The 18,779-nt window shown below is 46.4% G+C and overlaps 1 protein-coding gene across 1 annotated transcript; it reads left to right on the forward strand.

Moving 5' to 3' along the window:
* The first annotated feature begins 17,575 nt into the window (after positions 1 to 17,575).
* Positions 17,576 to 18,602, forward strand: LOC147966549 (auxin-responsive protein IAA9-like). Its single transcript, XM_087528949.1, has 2 exons — positions 17,576 to 18,283; positions 18,403 to 18,602. The coding sequence occupies exons 1-2, from the start codon at positions 17,643 to 17,645 to the stop codon at positions 18,443 to 18,445; spliced, it is 684 nt and encodes a 227-aa protein (XP_087385075.1). The 5' UTR covers positions 17,576 to 17,642; the 3' UTR covers positions 18,446 to 18,602.
* The last annotated feature ends 177 nt before the right edge of the window (positions 18,603 to 18,779 follow it).

The raw sequence follows: 18,779 nt of genomic DNA on the forward strand, positions 1-18,779 counted from the left end.
GAACTTGCGAAACATTTGAATGGAGATGTCGAGGTAGAGGTGGATTGCCTCTCCCTGGCCAACGCGCTGTCTCCAGGATCCACGAATAGATCACCCATTTTTCCAATCATTCCAGATATCAAATCTGTGTTGAGTGTGTTCAGATCTCACAAGATTGGATGGATCAGGAGGGACCAGAAGAAAGCCGCTCATCACCTGGTAGCATCCTTAGGATCGACAAAACCTTTTATTGTATCACATACAACTTTTTCTTATGAAAACTGGTAAGAAAACTTGTTTTGACATCCATCTGTCAGATTTCATAATTGAAAAATACAGCTAATGCTAACATGATTCTGACGGACTTAAGCATCGCTACGGGTGAGAAATTCTCATCGTAGTCAACTCCTTGAACTTGTGAGAAGAATCTTTCCCACAAGTCGAGCTTCATAGACGGTAACATTACCGCCCACTTCCGTCTTCTTCTTAAAGATCCATTTATCTCAATGGCTTGCCGATCATCGGGAAAGTCCACCAAAGTTCATACTTTGTTCTGATACATGAATCCTATCTCGGATTTCATGGCTTCTAACCATTTGTCGGAATACGGGCCCACCATCGCTTCTCCATAGCTCGTAGGTTTATTGTTGTCCAACAACATGATATCTGAGACAGGATTACCGTACCACTCAGGAGTAGTACATATCCTCGTCGACCTACAAGGTTCGATAGCAACTTGATTCGAAGCTTCATGATCACTATCATTAACTTCCTATTCAACAGACGCAGGTGCCACAGAAAACATCCTTCTATGTTGCATCACTCTCTGGTTGAAGTAAAGGTTCGACAACCTCATCAAGTTCTATCTTCCTCCCACTCAATTCTTTCGAGAGAAACTCCTTCTCGAAAAAGGACCCGTTCTTAGCGACAAACAATTTGCCCTCGGATCTGAGATAGAAGGTATACCCAATTGTCACCCTTGGGTATCCTATGAAGATGTGTTTGTCCGCTTTGGGTTCGAGCTTCTCCGGCTGAAGCCCTAAGCATCGCATCCCCAAACATTAAGAAACAACAACTTTGGTTTCTTGCCAAACCAATGTTCATATGACGTCGTCTCAACGGACTTAGATGGTGTCCTATCTAAAGTGAATGTAGCTGTCTCTAACGCATAACCTCAAAATGAAAATGGTAGATTGGTAAGAGACATCATAGATCGCACCATATCTCATAGGGTTCGATTACGACGCCCGGACACACCATTACCTTGTGGTGTTCCAGGTGGCTTCAGCTGTGAAACAATTCCACAATGTCTTAAGTGATTGCCAAACTCATAACTCAGAAATTCTCATCGATTAGATCGTAGGAATTTGATCTTCTTGTTATGATGGTTCTTAACTTCACTCTGAAATCGCTTGAACTTTTCAAATGTTTCAGACTTGTGCTTCATTAAGTAAATATACCTATATCTACTAAAATCGTCAGTGAAGATGAGAAAATAGCGATATCCACCGCACGCTTAAATTCTCATTGGATCACACGCATCAGCATGTATGATTTCCAACAAGTCACTTGCCCGTTTCATTGTACCTGAAAACGGGGTCTTAGTCATCCTGCCCATGAGGCATGGCTCGCATGTGTCAAGTGATTCAAAATCAAGTGACTCCAAACATCCATCGACACGGAGTTTCTTCATGCATCTTATGCCAATATGACCTAAGCGGCAGTGCCACGAGAAAGTGGTACTATCATTATTAACTCTACATCCTTTTTGGTGTGAACATGTGTATTACCACGACCGAGATTCAATGAACCATTCACATAGGGTGGATGACCATGAAAGGTATCATTCATGTAAACAGAATAACCATTATTCTCTATCTTAAATGAATAACAGTATTGCAATGAACATGATCTAATCATATTCATGCTCAACGTAGACACCTGATAACATTTGTCTAGGTTCAATACTAATCCCGAAGGCAGATGGAGCGTGCGATGGTGATCTCATCAACTTTGGAAACACTTCCAACACACATCGTCACCTCGCCCTTAGCCAGTATCCGTTTAGTCCGTAGCTTTTGTTTCAAGTCACCAATAATAGCAGCTGAACCGGTATCCAATACCTAGGTGCTACCAGGAGTACTAGTGAGGTACACATTAATAACATGTATATACTTTGTTGAAGTTTCCAACCTTCTTATCTACCATGCATTTGGGGTAATTCCGCTACCAGTGACCGTTCCCCTTACAATAGAAGCACTTAGTCTCGGGTTTGGGTTCAACCTTGGGTTCCTTCACTGGAGCGGTAACTGGTTTGCCATCCATGAAGTTTCCCTTCTAGACCTTGCCCTTCTTGAAACCAGTGGTCTTGTTAAACCATCAACACTTGATGCTCCTTCTTGATTTCTACCTTTTGCGGTATTAAGCACCGCGAATAGCTCCGGGATCAACTCCATCCCTTGCATGTCATAGTTCATCACGAAGATCTAGTAGCTTAGTGATAGTGGCTAGAGAACTCTATCAATCACTATCTTATCTGGAAGTTTAACTCCCACTTGATTTAAGTGATTGTAGCACCCAAACATTCTGAGCACATGCTCACTAGTTGAGCTATTCTCCTCCATCTTGTTGGCTAAAGAACTTGTCAGAGGTCTCACACCTCTCAACACGGGCATGAGCCTGAAATCCCAATTTCAGCTCTTGGAACATCTCATATGTCTTATGGCGTTCAAAACGTCATTGGAATCCCGATTCTAAGCCGTAAAGTATGGTGCACTAAACTATCAAGTAGTCATCAGGATGTGTCTATCAGGTGTTCACAACATCCACAGACGACGTTGTAGGGGTTTGCACATCGAGCGGTGCATCAAAGACGTAAGCCTTCTGTGTAGCAGTGAGGACACTCCTCGGACTACGGACCCAGTCCACATCATTGCTTAATATCTTTCAACTTGGTATTTCTCTAGGAACGTATTCAAACAGGGAGCTACAACGTGAGCTATTTATCTACAACATATTTGCAAAGACAATTTAGACTATGTTCATGATAATTAGGTTCATCTAATCAAATTATTCAATGAACTCCCACTCAGATAGACATCCCTCTAGTCATCTAAGTGATACATGATCCGAATCGACTAGGCCGTGTACGATCATCACGTGAGACGGACTAGTCATCAACGGTGAACATCTCATGTTGATCGTATCTTCTATACGACTCATGTTCGACCTTTCGGTCTTCCGTGTTCCGAGGCCATGTATGTACATGCTAGGCTCGTCAAGTCAACCTAAGTGTTTCGCATGTGTCCCGAGGCCATGTCTGTACATGCTAGGCTCGTCAACACCCGTTGTATTCGAACGTTAGAATCTATCACACCCGATCATCACGTGGTGCTTCGAAACGACGAACCTTCACAACGATGCACAGTTTCTAAGCAAATAAGATGTAAAACATGATAAACATCACATGCAATCAAATAGTGACATGATATGGCCAATATCATTTTGCTCCTTTTGATCTCCATCTTCGGGGCTCCATGATCATCGTTGTCACCGGCATGACACCATGATCTCCATTATCATAATCTCCATCATCGTGTCTTCTTGAAGTTGTCTCGTCATCTATTACTTCTACTACTATGGCTAACGCTTTAGCAATAAAGTAAAGTAATTACATGACGTTTATGTTGACACGCAGGTCATAAATAAATTAAGACAACTCCTATAGCTCCTGCCGGTTGTCATACTCATCGACATGCAAGTCGTGATTCATATTAAAAGAACATGATCAATCTCATACATCACATATATCATTCATCACATCCTTTTGGCCATATCACATCACACGGCACATGCTGCAAAAACAAGTTAGACGTCCTCTAATTGTTGTTGCAAGTTTTTACATGGCTGCTATAGGTTTCTAGCAAGAACGTTTCTTACCTACGCCAAAACCACAACGTGATATGCCAATTTCTATTTACCCTTCATAAGGACCCTTTTCATCGAATCCGATCCGACTAAAGTGGGAGAGACAGACACCCGCTAGCCACCTTATGCAACTAGTGCATGTCAGTCAGTGGAACCAGTCTCACGTAAGCGTACGTGTAAGGTCGGTCCGGGCCGCTTCATCCCACGATGCCGCCGAATCAAGATAAGACTAGTAACGGCAAGTAAATTGACAAAATCGACGCACACAACAACTTTGTTCTACTCGTGCATAGAAACTACGCATAGACCTAGCTCATGATGCCATTGTTGGGGATCGTAGCGGAAATTTAAAATTTTCTACGCATCACCAAGATCAATCTATGGAGTAGTCTAGCAACGAGGGGAAGGAGAGTGCATCTACATACCCTTGTAGATCGCTAAGCGGAAGCGTTCAAGTGAACGGGGTTGATGGAGTCATACTTGCCGTGATCCAAATCACCGATGATCCTAGCGCCGAACGGACGGCACCTCCGCGTTCAACACACGTACGGAACGGAGACGTCTCGCACGCCTTGATCCAGCAAGGAGGAAGGAGAGGTTGAGGAAGAGAGTCCAACAGCAGCACGACGGCGTGGTGGTGATGGAGTGGCAGTTCTCCGGCAGGGCTTTGCCAAGCTCACGCGGAGGAGGAGAGGTATTGGAGGGGAGGGGCTGCGCCAGGTTCAAAGGGTTGTAGCCGCCCTCCCACCACTCCACTATTTATAGGTGGGTAGAGAGGGGGCCGGCCCCCCTTAGATCTCATCTAGGGTTGGGGGCGGCGGCCAAGGGGGGAGGAGTGCCTCCCAAGTCAAGTGGAGGCCCTCCTCCTTAGGGTTTCCCCTCTCCCATGTGCATGGGCCTTGGGGGGGCTGGTGCCCTTGGGCCATTAAGGTTAGGGCGTCCCCCTACAGCCCATGCTTCTGTATTGGACGTGGTGGAACATTTTCCGGACCTCCGGAATCCTCCGAAACCTTACGGAAACTTCCCGGTACAATACCGGAAAAACCGAACTTTTCCCGAAACCCGAACAACAACTTTCCATATATAAATCTTTACCTCCGGACCATTCCGGAACTCCTCGTGACGTCCGGGATCTCATCCGAGACTCTGAAAAACATTCGGTAATCACATACAAGTCTTCCTAATAACCCTAGCGTCATCGAACCTTAAGTGTGTAGACCCTACGGGTTCGGGAACCATGCAGACATGACCGAGACAACTCTCTGGCCAATAACCAATAGCGGGATCTAGATACCCATGTTGGCTCCCACATGTTCCACGATGATCTCATCGGATGAACCACGATGTCGAGGATTCAATCAATTCCGTATTCAATTCCCTTTGTCCAGCGGTATTGTACTTGCCCGAGATTCGATCATCGGTATCCCGATACCTTGTTCAATCTCGTTACCGGCAAGTCTCTTTACTCGTTCCATAACACATCATCCCGTGATCAACTCCTTGGTCACATTGTGCACATTATGATGATGTCCTACCGAGTGGGCCCAGAGATACGTCTCCGTTTACACGGAGTGACAAATCCCAGTCTCGACTCGTGCCAACCCAACAGACACTTTCGGAGATACCTGTAGTGTACCTTTATAGTCATCCAGTTACGTTGTGACGTTTGGTATACCCAAAGCACTTCTACGGTATCCGGGAGTTGCACAATCTCATGGTCTAAGGAAATGATACTTGACATTAGAAAAGCTTTAGCAAACGAACAACACGATCTTGTGCTAGGCTTAGGATTGGGTCTTGTCCATCACATCATTCTTCTAATGATATGATCCCGTTATCAACGACATCCAATGTCCATGGTCAGGAAACCGTAACCATCTATTGATCAACGAGCTAGTCAACTAGAGGCTTACTAGGGACATGGTGTTGTCTATTTATCCACACATGTATCTGAGTTTCCTATCAATACAATTCTAGCATGGATAATAAACGATTATCATGAACAATGAAATATGATATAATAATAACTAATTTATTATTGCTTCTAGGGCATATTTCCAACACGGCGCCCTCCGGCGTGGCTGCTAGCAGACACGGCGACTCCCGCGGCATCAGGCCCTCAGCCACGGCCGCAACGTCTTCCGGCACGCGACACGCTCCAACGGCGCCCTCCGGCGCACAACAATGGCCGACACGGCAGGCCCTCCGGCCGGTGGCGGTGTCTAATCCCTAGCCACACAGAAAGAAATTGGGAATTTCTTATTTCTTTGACAAATTTGTAATTTAACCCTCAAGTTATGTGATGATCCCATATAACTCGTTAAGTTTTCTGTTCAGCCACCAGGTTAACAAAACTTTACGGTTTAACCCCCAGTTCATCCCAAATTATATATATAACATACTTATACACCATTTCACAATGGGTAAAATTTTGATTTGAAGACCTCATGTCTTCATACATTTGCATAAGTATGTGAATTTTTTTCCACATATATGTGTTACCACATTAATACTATTGCAGAAGTGCGTTTTCCTTACATTCGAGATCCTATTTCTCCAAAATTCAAGACATCATCTATATCTTCACCAGCAAGTTTACCTATGACATGCGACCTTAGGACAACAACTTTTTGCATGGAAATATTTTTTTCCTTGCAAACCTTAAGAATTATATAGTGTCATACTTAATATGACTAGCCCAAATTTTATTTGTGAATCACAAGGTATTGGTGGCATCTACTGTATCATTTGCAGATTATCCATCACTACTGTGAGGTCTACATCTTGCCATTTTAACAAGATGACTACCTTCGAAGTGCTCTTCCAAATATTAATATTTGATGTGACTACCTCAAGATATCGTAAGGTAATACTGGCATCTACTGCAAGATTTTGCAGACTATCCACTATTACTACAAGGTCTACATCATGTCACTTTGACAGATGATTACCTTCAAAGTGATTTCATAAATTTAGAATAACATAAGGTAATAGAATTATGAACATCTATTGACAAAAGTCAGATTATGTTTTCTATTACTGTGAGATCTACACCATTGGCGATTATCTTCAAAGTGTTATCCTATATAATTTGAGGTCTACACATATGGTTATAAAGCACCAGATATTTATAAAATTTGCTCCTCTTGAGCATTTGTTGTTGTTCACTAAAATATTTTACTCTCATAGTAAATATAGTTCTTGCACACTAGCTATATACCGAAATGGTATTGTGTTGTAATATCAACAAGCCTCATTTTGCTTGAATATGTCATAAGAAACTACATAAATATTTGCATATAATAGTGATTGACTTCTATATATTACCTTGGTAAAATACATGGGAGTGAAGCCTATGTCACTATTTATAATTTTAGTGTTGCCATCCATCAAGATGGATTCCATAATTATGGCAATGATTGAGTGTATCAGCACTTTTGCAATGTCCACATCACATTGTGGTTATAGTTTCACAGTGACTAACCAATGTCAAACAAGCAACGTCTATGTTTTTGGCGGTGACTCTAAAGTTGCAACGCTCATATGCATTTTGTTTGTCCCAACTTCACTTAGTTCTCAAACTAAATAGATAATGGATGAATTGAGATTCATCCTGAATATTCCCCTTAATATAAACATGATGCCTTGAGCACATCGCGAATGATTACCCATTCGTTTTTCAAGACCTCAAGTCTATCGCAGCTCACATTTCTGTCACTTAATCAACTTCAAGTTGAGATCTCGTGATCAAATATTTTCATATGCCCTTAATACACTTTACATCCTCTTATGGTGCTACTACAATTTTCCATGATGAAGAGACATAGAATATCTTAAAATCATCAGATTCACACAACAGCTGATATATCATTATTTGAAATATTTGCTAGTACTGAGAATACTATGCAAGTCAGTTGTAACACCCCGGATATGACTTTCCCGATTTGTACTCCAACTCTTGCCGTTTCCGGCGTTAAGTTATTATATTTTCTCGGGTTCGGGTCTTTATCTCCGTGTGTTGTGGTCGTTGTCATGCATCTCATATCATGTCATCATGTGCATTGCATTTGCATACGTGTTCTTCTCATGCATTCGAGCATTTCCCCCGTTGTCCGTTTTGCATTCCGGCGCTTCGTTCCCCTCCGGTGGTCATTTCTACCTTTCTCTCGTGTGTGGGAATTAAACATTTCCGGATTGGACCGAGACTTGCCAAGCGGCCTTGGTTTACTACCGGTAGACCGCCTGTCAAGTTTCGTATCATTTGGACTTCGTTTGATACTCCAACGGTTAACCGAGGGACCGAAAAGGCCTCGTGTGTGTTGCAGGCCAACACCCCTCCAATTTGGCCCAAAACCCACCTAAGCCTTCTCCATCACCTAGATCGTTCGATCACGATCGCGTGGCCGAAAACCGCACCTCATTTGGACTCTCCTAGCTCCCTCTATGCCTATAAATAGGTCCTCCTCGAAAAATCCGGATCCCCCTCGTCCAAAACCCTAAAAAAAATCGTCTCCGCGCCGGCCGGACACGTCCGTCCGGGCCGGACGCTTCCGCCTCCGCCAACCCGCGCTCGCCACGTGGCCGGGCGAGCCCCACATCACCGCCGCCGCCCGAGCCCGCGGGAGGCCCTCCCCGGCCCAGACTGCCGCCGACCGCCGCCCGCGCCCGCTCCGCTTCTCCTCCCGAGCCGGCGCCGCGCTCTGCCGCCTCCGCCGCGGCTCCGCCACTCCGGCCGCCGCCACCATCGCCGTGGCCGCCCCGCCCGGCCACCGCTCCGGTCTCGCGCCGCCCGCCACCACCGGCGCCGCCCCGGCCTCTCCTTCCCTCGGCCTCCTCTTCCTCCCTCTACTCCGGCCGCCGCACGGCCATCGACGCCGGCAAGACCCCGGTGAACCTCGGGGCACGTGCAAACCCTAGATCTGGGAGGTGGTTTTTCTTCTAAGTCCCAAAAATCCCAGATCCATATACTCATGTTCATCGTGTCGTATCTCCGCATCCGTAACTCCGTTTTTGGCATATAGCATATCAAAATGTTCATCTCAGAGAGTACATCATTTGATTCCATTGCATCATTTTCATTTGAGTTCATCTTGATTCCCGAAATGCTGTTAGAAGAGTGCTACTTGAGATATTTGTCAGATCTGCTACTCCATTTAGATATTTGACATTTTTGCCATGATTTTTGTGTGCATGTTATGCCCATGAGCTCTGCATATGTTTTGTTAAGGGTTTTGTCATATTTCCAGAGGTGCAACCCATGTATTTTTGTGATGTGTGTGGTGACTAGCACGAGCTTGCAAAGAGAGGCACTTGGTAATTCTGATTTCAGGGACTTAGCATTTCCACTAAGTCCTTGAGCTGTTTATCTCATATGGCCATATGTTCATGTTGTTTCCTAGTGATCCGTGCCTCTTTTGAGGATGATCAGTAAGGATGTTTTATTAATCTTGTAGTGCTCTATCCATCCATATCTTTGTTTGCAATTATGGAGCACCCTAGCTTGAGTCAATCGAGCTCTACTTTTGCTACTTTGTGAATCTGGGCAGATTGTCTACTTGTTAGCGATTTTGCCGATGATGTTGTAGTTGATCCATACATGCTATGTTATTGATCTTGACATGTCTAGCTTGTATTTTGTGTATTATTGATGGGTGTATGCTTAGATTATCATGGCTTGCTCCGTAGTGAGTGCATCGAGCTCGTAAACATGCCTACTTGATATCTGTTTTCAGCATGCTCCAGTTTTCACTAAGTCTGGAAAGTGATTATGCTTTTGCTATGTTCACATGCTTGCAATTGTATTTTCTGATCCCTTTTGGCTCAAGGTCACTAAGGGACTTTTGTTAAGATATTTGAGTAGCTCCATGCCATGCTTTACTTTGCCATGTTCAGGTCCTGTAGCATGTAGTTTTGTTGCTCCGAAGAGTGCTACCTGATCTGACATTCCAGACAAGTGTTAATTTCACTAAGTCTGAGATCTGTTTGCCATATGCATTTTTGCCATGCTTGTTTGAACCTGTTAATGGATGAATTGGCCGTAGCTCAGTGCTAGACTTTTGTTAAGCATCATGAATGCATCCCTGCCATGTATTGTGTTGTCATGTTTGGGTGCTGTAGCATGCTCATCTCATTGCATTTAGATGGCTACTTGCTGTAAATTGCAGACCGGTGTCATATTTGAATTGCTTGCCATTTCCAAACCGTAACTCCGATTCCGGCGTTCTTTATATCGTTTTCAAGCGATTTCATCTCATCTTTCCAGTGGCACACTTGGATTCCTAAGTTGAGGCCAGGTTCATGCATCCTTTGTCAGATCTTGCATATGCATCCCGCATCGCATCCCGCATAGCATACCATCCTTGCATCATATTGTTTGATCCTTGCACGTGATTGATTGTGTCCTTGTTGCTTGTTTGTCTTGTTTGGGTAGAGCCGGGAGACGAGTTCGCTAACGAGGAGCCCGTTGAGTTTGCTTTCGAGGATCCAGTCAACTCTGACAACTTTGCAGGCAAGATGATCATACCCTCGAAATCACTACTATCTTTGTTATGCTAGATTGCTCGCTCTTTTGCTATGCCAATGCTACGATGCCTACCACTTGCTTTCAAGCCTCCTAAATTGCCATGTCAAAACCTCTAACCCACCTTGTCCTAGCAAACCGTTGATTGGCTACGATACCGCTTTGCTCAGCCCCTCTTATAGCATTGCTAGTTGCAGGTGAAGATTGGAGACCGTTCCTTGTTGGAACATTATTTACTTGTTGGGATATCATTATATTGCCATGTTATCTTAATGCATCTATATACTTGGTAAAGGGTGGAAGGCTCGGCCTCTCGCCTAGTGTTTTGTTCCACTCTTGCCGCCCTAGTTTCCGTCATATCGGTGTTATGTTCCCGGATTTTGCGTTCCTTACGCGGTTGGGTTATAATGGGAACCCCTTGATAGTTCGCCTTGATTAAAGCTTTTCCAGCAATGCCCAACCTTGGCTTTACCATTTTCCACCTAGCCTCTTTTCCCTTGGGTTTCCGGAGCCCGAGGGTCATCTTATTTTAACCCCCCCCCCCGGGCCAGTGCTCCTCTAAGTGTTGGTCCACCCTAGAGCCCCTTGCAGCGCCACCTCGGGGAAACTCGAGGGCTGGTTTTAGTTGTACGGATTGCTTATCCGATTGTGCCCTGAGAAAGAGATATGTGCAGCTCCTATCGGGATTTGTCGGCACATTCGGGCGGTGTTGCTGGTCTTGTTTTAACCTGTCGAAGTGTCTTGAAGAACCGAGATACCGAGTCTGATCGGAACGTCTCGGGAGGAGGTCTATTCCTTCGTTGACCGTGAGAGCTTGTCATGGGCTAAGTTGGGACTCCCCTGCAGGGATTTGAACTTTCAAAAGCCGTGCCCGTGGTTATGGGCAGATGGGAATTTTTTAATGTCCGGTTGTAGATAGCTTGAACCTTAATTTAACTAAAATGAATCAACTGAGTGTGTTGCCGTGATGGCCTCTTCTCGGCGGAGTCCGGGAAGTGGACACGGTGTTGGAGTAATGTTTGCGCAGGTTGCTCTCTAGTTTCTCGCTCGCGCTTTGCTTCCTCTTCTCGCTCTCTTTTGCGAACAGGATAGCCACCATATTTGCTAGTCGCTTGCTGCAGCTCCACATATTTACCTTGCCTTACCTATAAGCTTATATAGTCTTGATCGCGAGGGTGCGAGATTGTTGAGTCCCTGTGGCTCACAGATTACTATTACACCAGATGCAGGGCCTGATGATTCCGCTCCAGGAGACGCGTTTGAGCTCAAGTGGGAGTTCGACGAGGACTCTCAACGTTACTATGTTTCCTTTCCTGATGATCAGTAGTGGTGCCTCAGTTGGGGTTGATCGGGACCGTGTTGCATGTTGGGTTATCTTTTATTTTGGCGCCGTAGTCGGGCCATGAGTGTTCAGATGATGTATTGTTATTTATGTACTTGATTGACGTGGCGAGTGTAAGCCAACTATGTTATCTCCCCTTTTATTATCTATATTACATGGGTTGTTGTGAAGATTGCCTAACTTGCGACATATGCCTTCAATGCGATTATGCCTCTAAGTCGTGCCTCGACACGTGGGAGATATAGTCGCATCGAGGGTGTTACATCAGTGGTCTCAAATGAACCACGAGGAATTCAAAGTAAAGTGTAGGCTAAAAGACAAAATTACCTCTTAATAGGGAATATATTGTTTTTAAACGATCACAGAGACAACTCTTAAGTTTGTCAAATGTATGGTTATACAAAGATTATACCTATGATTACCAAACCCTCAAATACATAGTCAAACCACACCACATATTTGGGATAAATTTTAAAATTTGCAAACTTGCAACCAGTAAATATTCTGGTAAATGATTGTTCTCAAATCTTCATCAGAAGGTGAGAACCAAAAATTTAGTGCAACAAAAGAATGGTGAATTCCATTGCAATGCTGATATGTTTGCGTAATAAAATTTTCAATAATATTGGAGACCTCATGTAACCTCTTAATTATCCCAAAATATTATTAGCCTATATTTGTTGTACAAGTAGTGCGGTGTCCAATATCTCATTTCTCGGACATGATATTCGATAATTTTTGAATGTATGAATCAAGTCATACTCAATATTGTTGCGTACACAATAATTTTCTAGGGATGATTAGAAAATTATTGACAATCCTGTTAGTCATAACTTATCAAGTTACAAATTGCCAAATCAACAGATTTCATGTGCACCGCATGTGCCATAGGGGAAATAAGTTTTAAGGCACTCTCACCTTAAAATTCTAAGCAGGACAGTTATTCTTCCTTGAACACATTCAAAAGATATGTCTGGAATGCTTAACCATTATCTGGCGAAGGGGGGAGCAGCGCATCAGCGCGCGGTTTGTTTGCCTTGACTTTCTCTGCTCCGCGTGGCCGGCGCGCGCACGCACATGGCTCTGGCTCGGAGATCGCTCAGCTCACCGACCGTGGCCGCGTTCCACGGTGACCAGACCAGCCGATGCCGACGGCCGCGAGGAGGAGGAAGCATCCGGTCGTGCGCTCGGCCGCTCTGACCTGACACTGACAGCGCCACACCTCGCCTGCCACTCACCTCAGAACGCACTGCAAACAAAACGGTTTTGCACTGAGCTTGCTGACACGGCCTACAATCCGATATACCACGATCCATCAAATCTGTCTGTTCGTGCCAAGGCATCAAAGGATGGATGGATGTAGACGACTCGGACGAATATCTCGTGTGCTTAATAAACAAAAACAGTGGCCCATCGCGCATTGTCGAGCGGGGTGGCGATCGAGTTAGCCACGCGCCTAGACGTTTTCTGTGACGTGGCTGTCGAGGACAATGAACAAGCAGAGAATCGCGCCGGGCGTGACGTGTTTTTCGGCGTCTAGTCCTGCTGAGCACTTTGTTATTGGCGCATTTGGCATGTGTGGCGGCAGATGAGCAGTGCAGCAAGCGGGGTCGGGTCACTTGGAGACAGGTCCCCGGGCAGTACGTAACGTGCTGCAGTACATGGACAAGCAAGCACCCCGGGGCGGGACGGAGAAGAGCAGCAGCGGTTTGTTTGCCCCACCCTACTTGCGCCGCATGGGCGTCGGGACCAACTGATCGGCGATGCCCACGGCCACCCTAGCCGCCGGTGGTGCGCTCGCCACTCTGAACTGACACAGTCAAAGGCAGCTTGAAATCTTGAATACAGAGAATTAGCGCTTAGTTTTATTAGAAGAAAAGTACTCTCTTTGTCCCTAAACTCCTGGAAGAGTCTAGGTTTGATCTTCGGCTACGAAACCAGACAACTTACATACACCCTCAACTCATGAAACCGAACAAGTTTCATCCCTTCTCTCGGTTTTGAACAGTCCATGCCAAGGTGGCAAAGGAGACCCTAGATTGACCATGCCTACCGCACATGCTCCTCGATGCTGTACCTTGCTGCCACATCTACTGCCCCTCGCCGTCGGACCTTGTTTTTGCTCAATCTTGACTGTCGCCTGCCCTTCCTGCTGAACACTGCGAGGCAGCGTGGCCGCGATGAGCACAACCATTGTTGCTCGTCGTGGAAGAGTGGATCCACTTGGTAAGCGCCGCCGCCGATTGATTTTTTTTTTCTCTTGATTTTGGAAACGAAAAGGAGACATGTAGCAAGAGCGGCCCCTAGGTGGATAGGAGAGCGATGCCGCGGTCCATGGAGAAGAGACATAGGGGCGGGGGCATGGTCTATGGATAAGAAGCAGAGGGATAGCACGCTGTCGGATCCAAGCGGTAGCCCCGCGCATGGAGACCACTGATGACGGCGAACACCACCACAATTGCATGGTGCCCCAACCCGATCACGGCGGCGACATGCTCCATCTTGGCGACGAGCAGGTCGAGCCAGGACGATCATCCCGCTCTTGTCGCCGCACTTAAGTTGCCGAGACCACCATCGCTGCCAACTTGCTCCTCCCTGTGTCCCCTGCCCGCAGACGCCACATGAGAGATGGGGGGAGACAGAGAGAGAGAGAGGGGGGGGGGGTAAATCGGGGGGTCTTCTTTGCCACATCAACATGGACCAGTCAAAACCGGGTGAGTCAGCACCAAAACTGGTCAAAACCTAGAGGAGGGACTAAAGTTCTCTGATTATCAAGAGTTGAGGGTGGAAGGTGTCTGATTTCATAGTTGAGTGACCAAATATAGACTCCGTCAAGATTTGAGGGATAAAAAGTACTAGGATTTTCTCTTTTTATTAAAGACGCATTTAGTAGGGTTTTTTGGAAAACCAGTTATAGTAGGTTGGATAGGGATGAGTATACACTGACAGGTTGACCCGGGTGTCACAATCAGGGTCAAAACATACTCCGCGCTCGGTCAATGCATTCGCTGAAAATTTAGCGTTGTCAATGATGGTTTTGGTCTAATTTTTGTGATATGGTGGCAAACAGCTAATGACGTTGCAGTCGTGGCGGGCTATGCTTTTTTACCCGTTTTTCATAGACCGTGCTATTTTTATGGGCACGCGGAGGCGCAGGACCGGCTTGCCTAACGCCGACCGCCGCCGCGCTCCACGGTGACCAGGCCAGCCGATGCCCACGGCCGCGGGGCGAGGCGAAGCATCCTGGCTGCCGGCCGTGCGCTCTGACCTCACATCGTCACTCGCACCTCGCCCGCCACTCAGCTCAGGCTTTTATAACAAGGATGGATCACTGCACTACAGTGGTTAACTTTCACTAGGGGTAATGCTTCAGATCGGTGCACTTACCAGACCAGCGAGCGTCCGGTAAACGAAATAGTTTACGCTGAAAATACGGACACGGCCTACAGCAACAATACATGGCCCATCAAGTCTGCGGCAGTAACTCGAGATTAGCACTCGGTTTTGACAGAGCCAAAAGAGAGTTCGTACTTAGTTACGGCAGGTTTAAGGGGATTAAAGAAGTCACGCCGAGCGTTAGTGGACGGATGAAATAAGAAAATGTTGTTGCAGAAAGAGATCTTTGTCTGTTGATGCTAAGCCGCCACGGCAAGGCACATAGGCAGGCAGTGGATGGCGACGAATATCTCGTCTCGTGTGCTTAAACAACGTCCCATTGCGTATTGTCGAGCGAGGTGGCGAGTTAGCCATGGGCTGCTGCAACGTGGCTGTCGAGCGAACAAGCAGAGCATCTGGGTGTGATGTGTTTTTTTCGTCTTTGAACTATGTTCAGGCCTGCCTCTCCTTTTGAACCACGGCAGCACTTTCATATTTCATGTTTGCACTAAAAATACTGAGAATAATTAGACTTTTGTAAAAACAAAAACCAGTTACCGGTAAAGAAACAAAATAAAAGCAAAAAACAAACAATATGAGAAAATCAAAAAACAAAAGTATAACGAAGAAAGAAAAAACCCAGAGAAAAAGCAAAGTATAACGAAGAAAAAACAGAATAAAACTGAAGAAAAATAAACAGAAAAACATTTTTTTCAGAACTATAAAAAAACAGAGGAGCGCGAGCAACTACGCTAATGGGCCGGCCCAATTCAGCGAATACCAGCTAAGTCCTCTCAAGGTTCAAAATAGACCGGGATCAGAGAGATTAGTGTGCTGGTTTTAGAGATTGAGAGTTTTGGGTTTGATTTAAGGTTTATTTTCAACTTTTTCCCATTTGAGGTGTGTGGCAGCAGATGAGCAGCATAACAAGTGGGTCGGATAGCTTGGAACGGAGACTTTGCACCTAAGCTGATCACACAGGAAACAAGACCCCCGACCAGCAGGCACGGATCCGCAATGTGTGCATGGGCAACCAGCATCCGGAACCGGGATCAACATGCTGGATTCGGGTGCGGGTAATGGTCACCTCAACCCGTACATGTCTCATTATTTTTCGCCCAAACCCGTACTATACCCGCATCTAGGGTTTCAAATAGTTTTCATATCCGTACCCGATCGGGTGTGGGTAATACCCGTAGGTAAAAATACCTATCGGCCACCCTACCCAATTCACACTTCACTGTATATTTTTCAATATCTACACATATACACACAACATTTCAGTACATATATACCACATTTTAGCATTTGTGCACATACAGATGATGATTTGCTTTGCGATGGAATAAAAAGATGATATTAATTTCCAGAAATGGATAGCAATAAGCCCGAAATAGATTGCACTAAACAATGTCCAGTCATATACATGGATGAGTAGCATGTAAGTGGACATTTAGAGAAACATTCACATCTATTCTTTTTTACAATTACAAGACAAACAATAGGGACACAATTTTCTCTAATTTTCTATTATTTAAGGTACTTCTGAAGCTCCTATTTCGAAATAATCAAACGAAAGAGACTATAATAATCAACAAAATCGTGAGTTCACAAAGATCAACACATTTAAACAAGATCATGCTTAAGGGGAGAGAATTTTGGGTGGAGGCTAATGGTTGTGTTAGCCTAGGGTACAATGGGAGAGTAGAGGTGTAGCACGGCTTCTTGGCTACAGATTTGCCCACCTTGTATTAGCCAGCTAACTGTGACTTTGCATCTATGGAATAAAACACTTTTACCTCCGCAAAAAAGATAGGTTGATTTAATGAATGACTCATGGAGCCTACTCTCAGAAAAAATTACATAGATATGTGGGTATGCGGGTACACGGGTATGGGTGTTGCCTTCCCTTACCCATACCCAGCTTACCCGATAGATATTTTTTTTTCTCATTTATAAATTCATGGGTATTTATTTTTCCAAACTCTTACCCTAGGCTAACACGATTTTTCCCCGTCGGGTCCATGGATTGCGGGTAGCCATTGCCATGTCGTTACCGGGAAGGAGCAGAGCAGAGCAGCAGCGGTTTGTTCGCCATCGACAGGAGACGCCCACCGCGACCGGCCGGGAGGCCACGCCCACATGCGTGGCGCCTTCCACGGTGACCACCCGATCGACGCGCACGCCCACTCTGACCCGCCACTCAGGGCTCAAAAATGATCGGTCGATCCCTGGCTCACCTGGGGAAGAATAGCGAGAAGAAATCAAGCGAGCGAGATCGCTGCCGGTTTCATGCACGTAATCGTCCAACCACGAGGACACGGGAGATTGATTAGTTCAAAGCGGCGGACGCGCGTGTCGGCCTGCCACGGGAAACCCAAGCAAAGCCGCGGACTCCCTCTCACTCACTCGGCCGACAAGCGGCCGGCAAGCAGACAGGCGGCCCGCCTCACCCCCAACACCCTGTCCCCCTCCCGCCGATTCTCGCCGATCCCGCCGATGGTGCGCGTATATATATGCCCAGTCGCACCCGCCGGCCGGCATCGCATTCCCTCCCACCACGACTCCATCAACCAACCAATCCAGAGTTATTCTGCCTTTGCAAGAATCGCAGCTGACAACTACTCGGCTCTAGCTGGCCCGGATCGACGCGGCATGGAGCTGGAGCTCGGGCTGGCGCCGCCGACCAACGCCGGCCGCCCCCCACTCGGCAGCGGGAAGAGGGGCTTCGGCGAGGCGTTCGGGGAGGACGAGGAGCAGCGCAGGACGTCGACCACGACGCTGCCGCTCTTCGACGACGGCAGCAGTAGCAGCAGCTGCGACAGCGGCAGCGGCGGCGGCGTTGGGGGGAGCAAGAAGGCGCTGGTGGGGTGGCCGCCGGTGAGCTCCGCGCGCAGCAGGGCGTGCGGCAGGCACGTGAAGGTGTGGAAGGAGGGCGCGGCCATCGGGCGGAAGGTGTACCTGCCCTTCCACGGCTCCTACGCCGACCTCCTCGCCACGCTCGCCCGCATGTTCCCCGACCCCGCCGGCGACAGGGCGGGTTGCCTCGGTGGTGCTGCCGGCAAGGGCGAGGGCGAGATGGTGGTCACGTACGAGGACGCCGACGGCGACTGGATGCTGGTCGGCGACGTGCCGTGGGAGTAAGTCCATCATCATCATCTCCAATTTCCATTTCAAAGAACACAAAATCCTACTGCATCACTGAGTGTTAGTATAACTGAATAACTGACATCCTGGTGTTTTGATGTCTTTTCTGCAGGGATTTCGCGCGGTCGGTGAAACGCCTCAAGATTTTGCTCTGAAGAAACAAACAGAACGGCACTGCTAGATTTTGAGAAATGTTTTTCTTTTCTCTTCTGTGAGATTTCAGCTATGCAACTTCAGTGGCTGCTCATGTTGCAGACATCTTGTAATACTATAAATACTTATAATATACTACTACAACATTTCCTCGTATCATTTTCCCGTTTTCTCTCCCAGAACGTGTAAACATGTTGCGGCTATATGTATGTTTTTCCAACCAGAATACAGTGTCAGTTGTCAAACTGTCTACCCTATCGAAAAGGGCCAATTCAACTCTGTTACTATGTTCGATCGATGCTCTGTCAGATGAGATCCTTTTTTATTTCATTCGTT

The sequence above is a fragment of the Triticum urartu genome, chromosome 6A, assembly GCF_056163025.1.
Source record: "Triticum urartu cultivar PI428250 chromosome 6A, HENAU_Tu73, whole genome shotgun sequence".
NCBI lineage: Eukaryota > Viridiplantae > Streptophyta > Magnoliopsida > Poales > Poaceae > Triticum > Triticum urartu.

Excerpts from the sequence above, each read along its gene's own strand:
- LOC147966549 (XM_087528949.1), top strand. The coding sequence starts at position 17,643 with ATGGTGCGCGTATATATATGCCCAGTCGCACCCGCCGGCCGGCATCGC. Across the intron at positions 18,284-18,402 it reads GTCGGCGACGTGCCGTGGGA|GGATTTCGCGCGGTCGGTGA; the intron begins GTAAGTCCATCA and ends TCTTTTCTGCAG.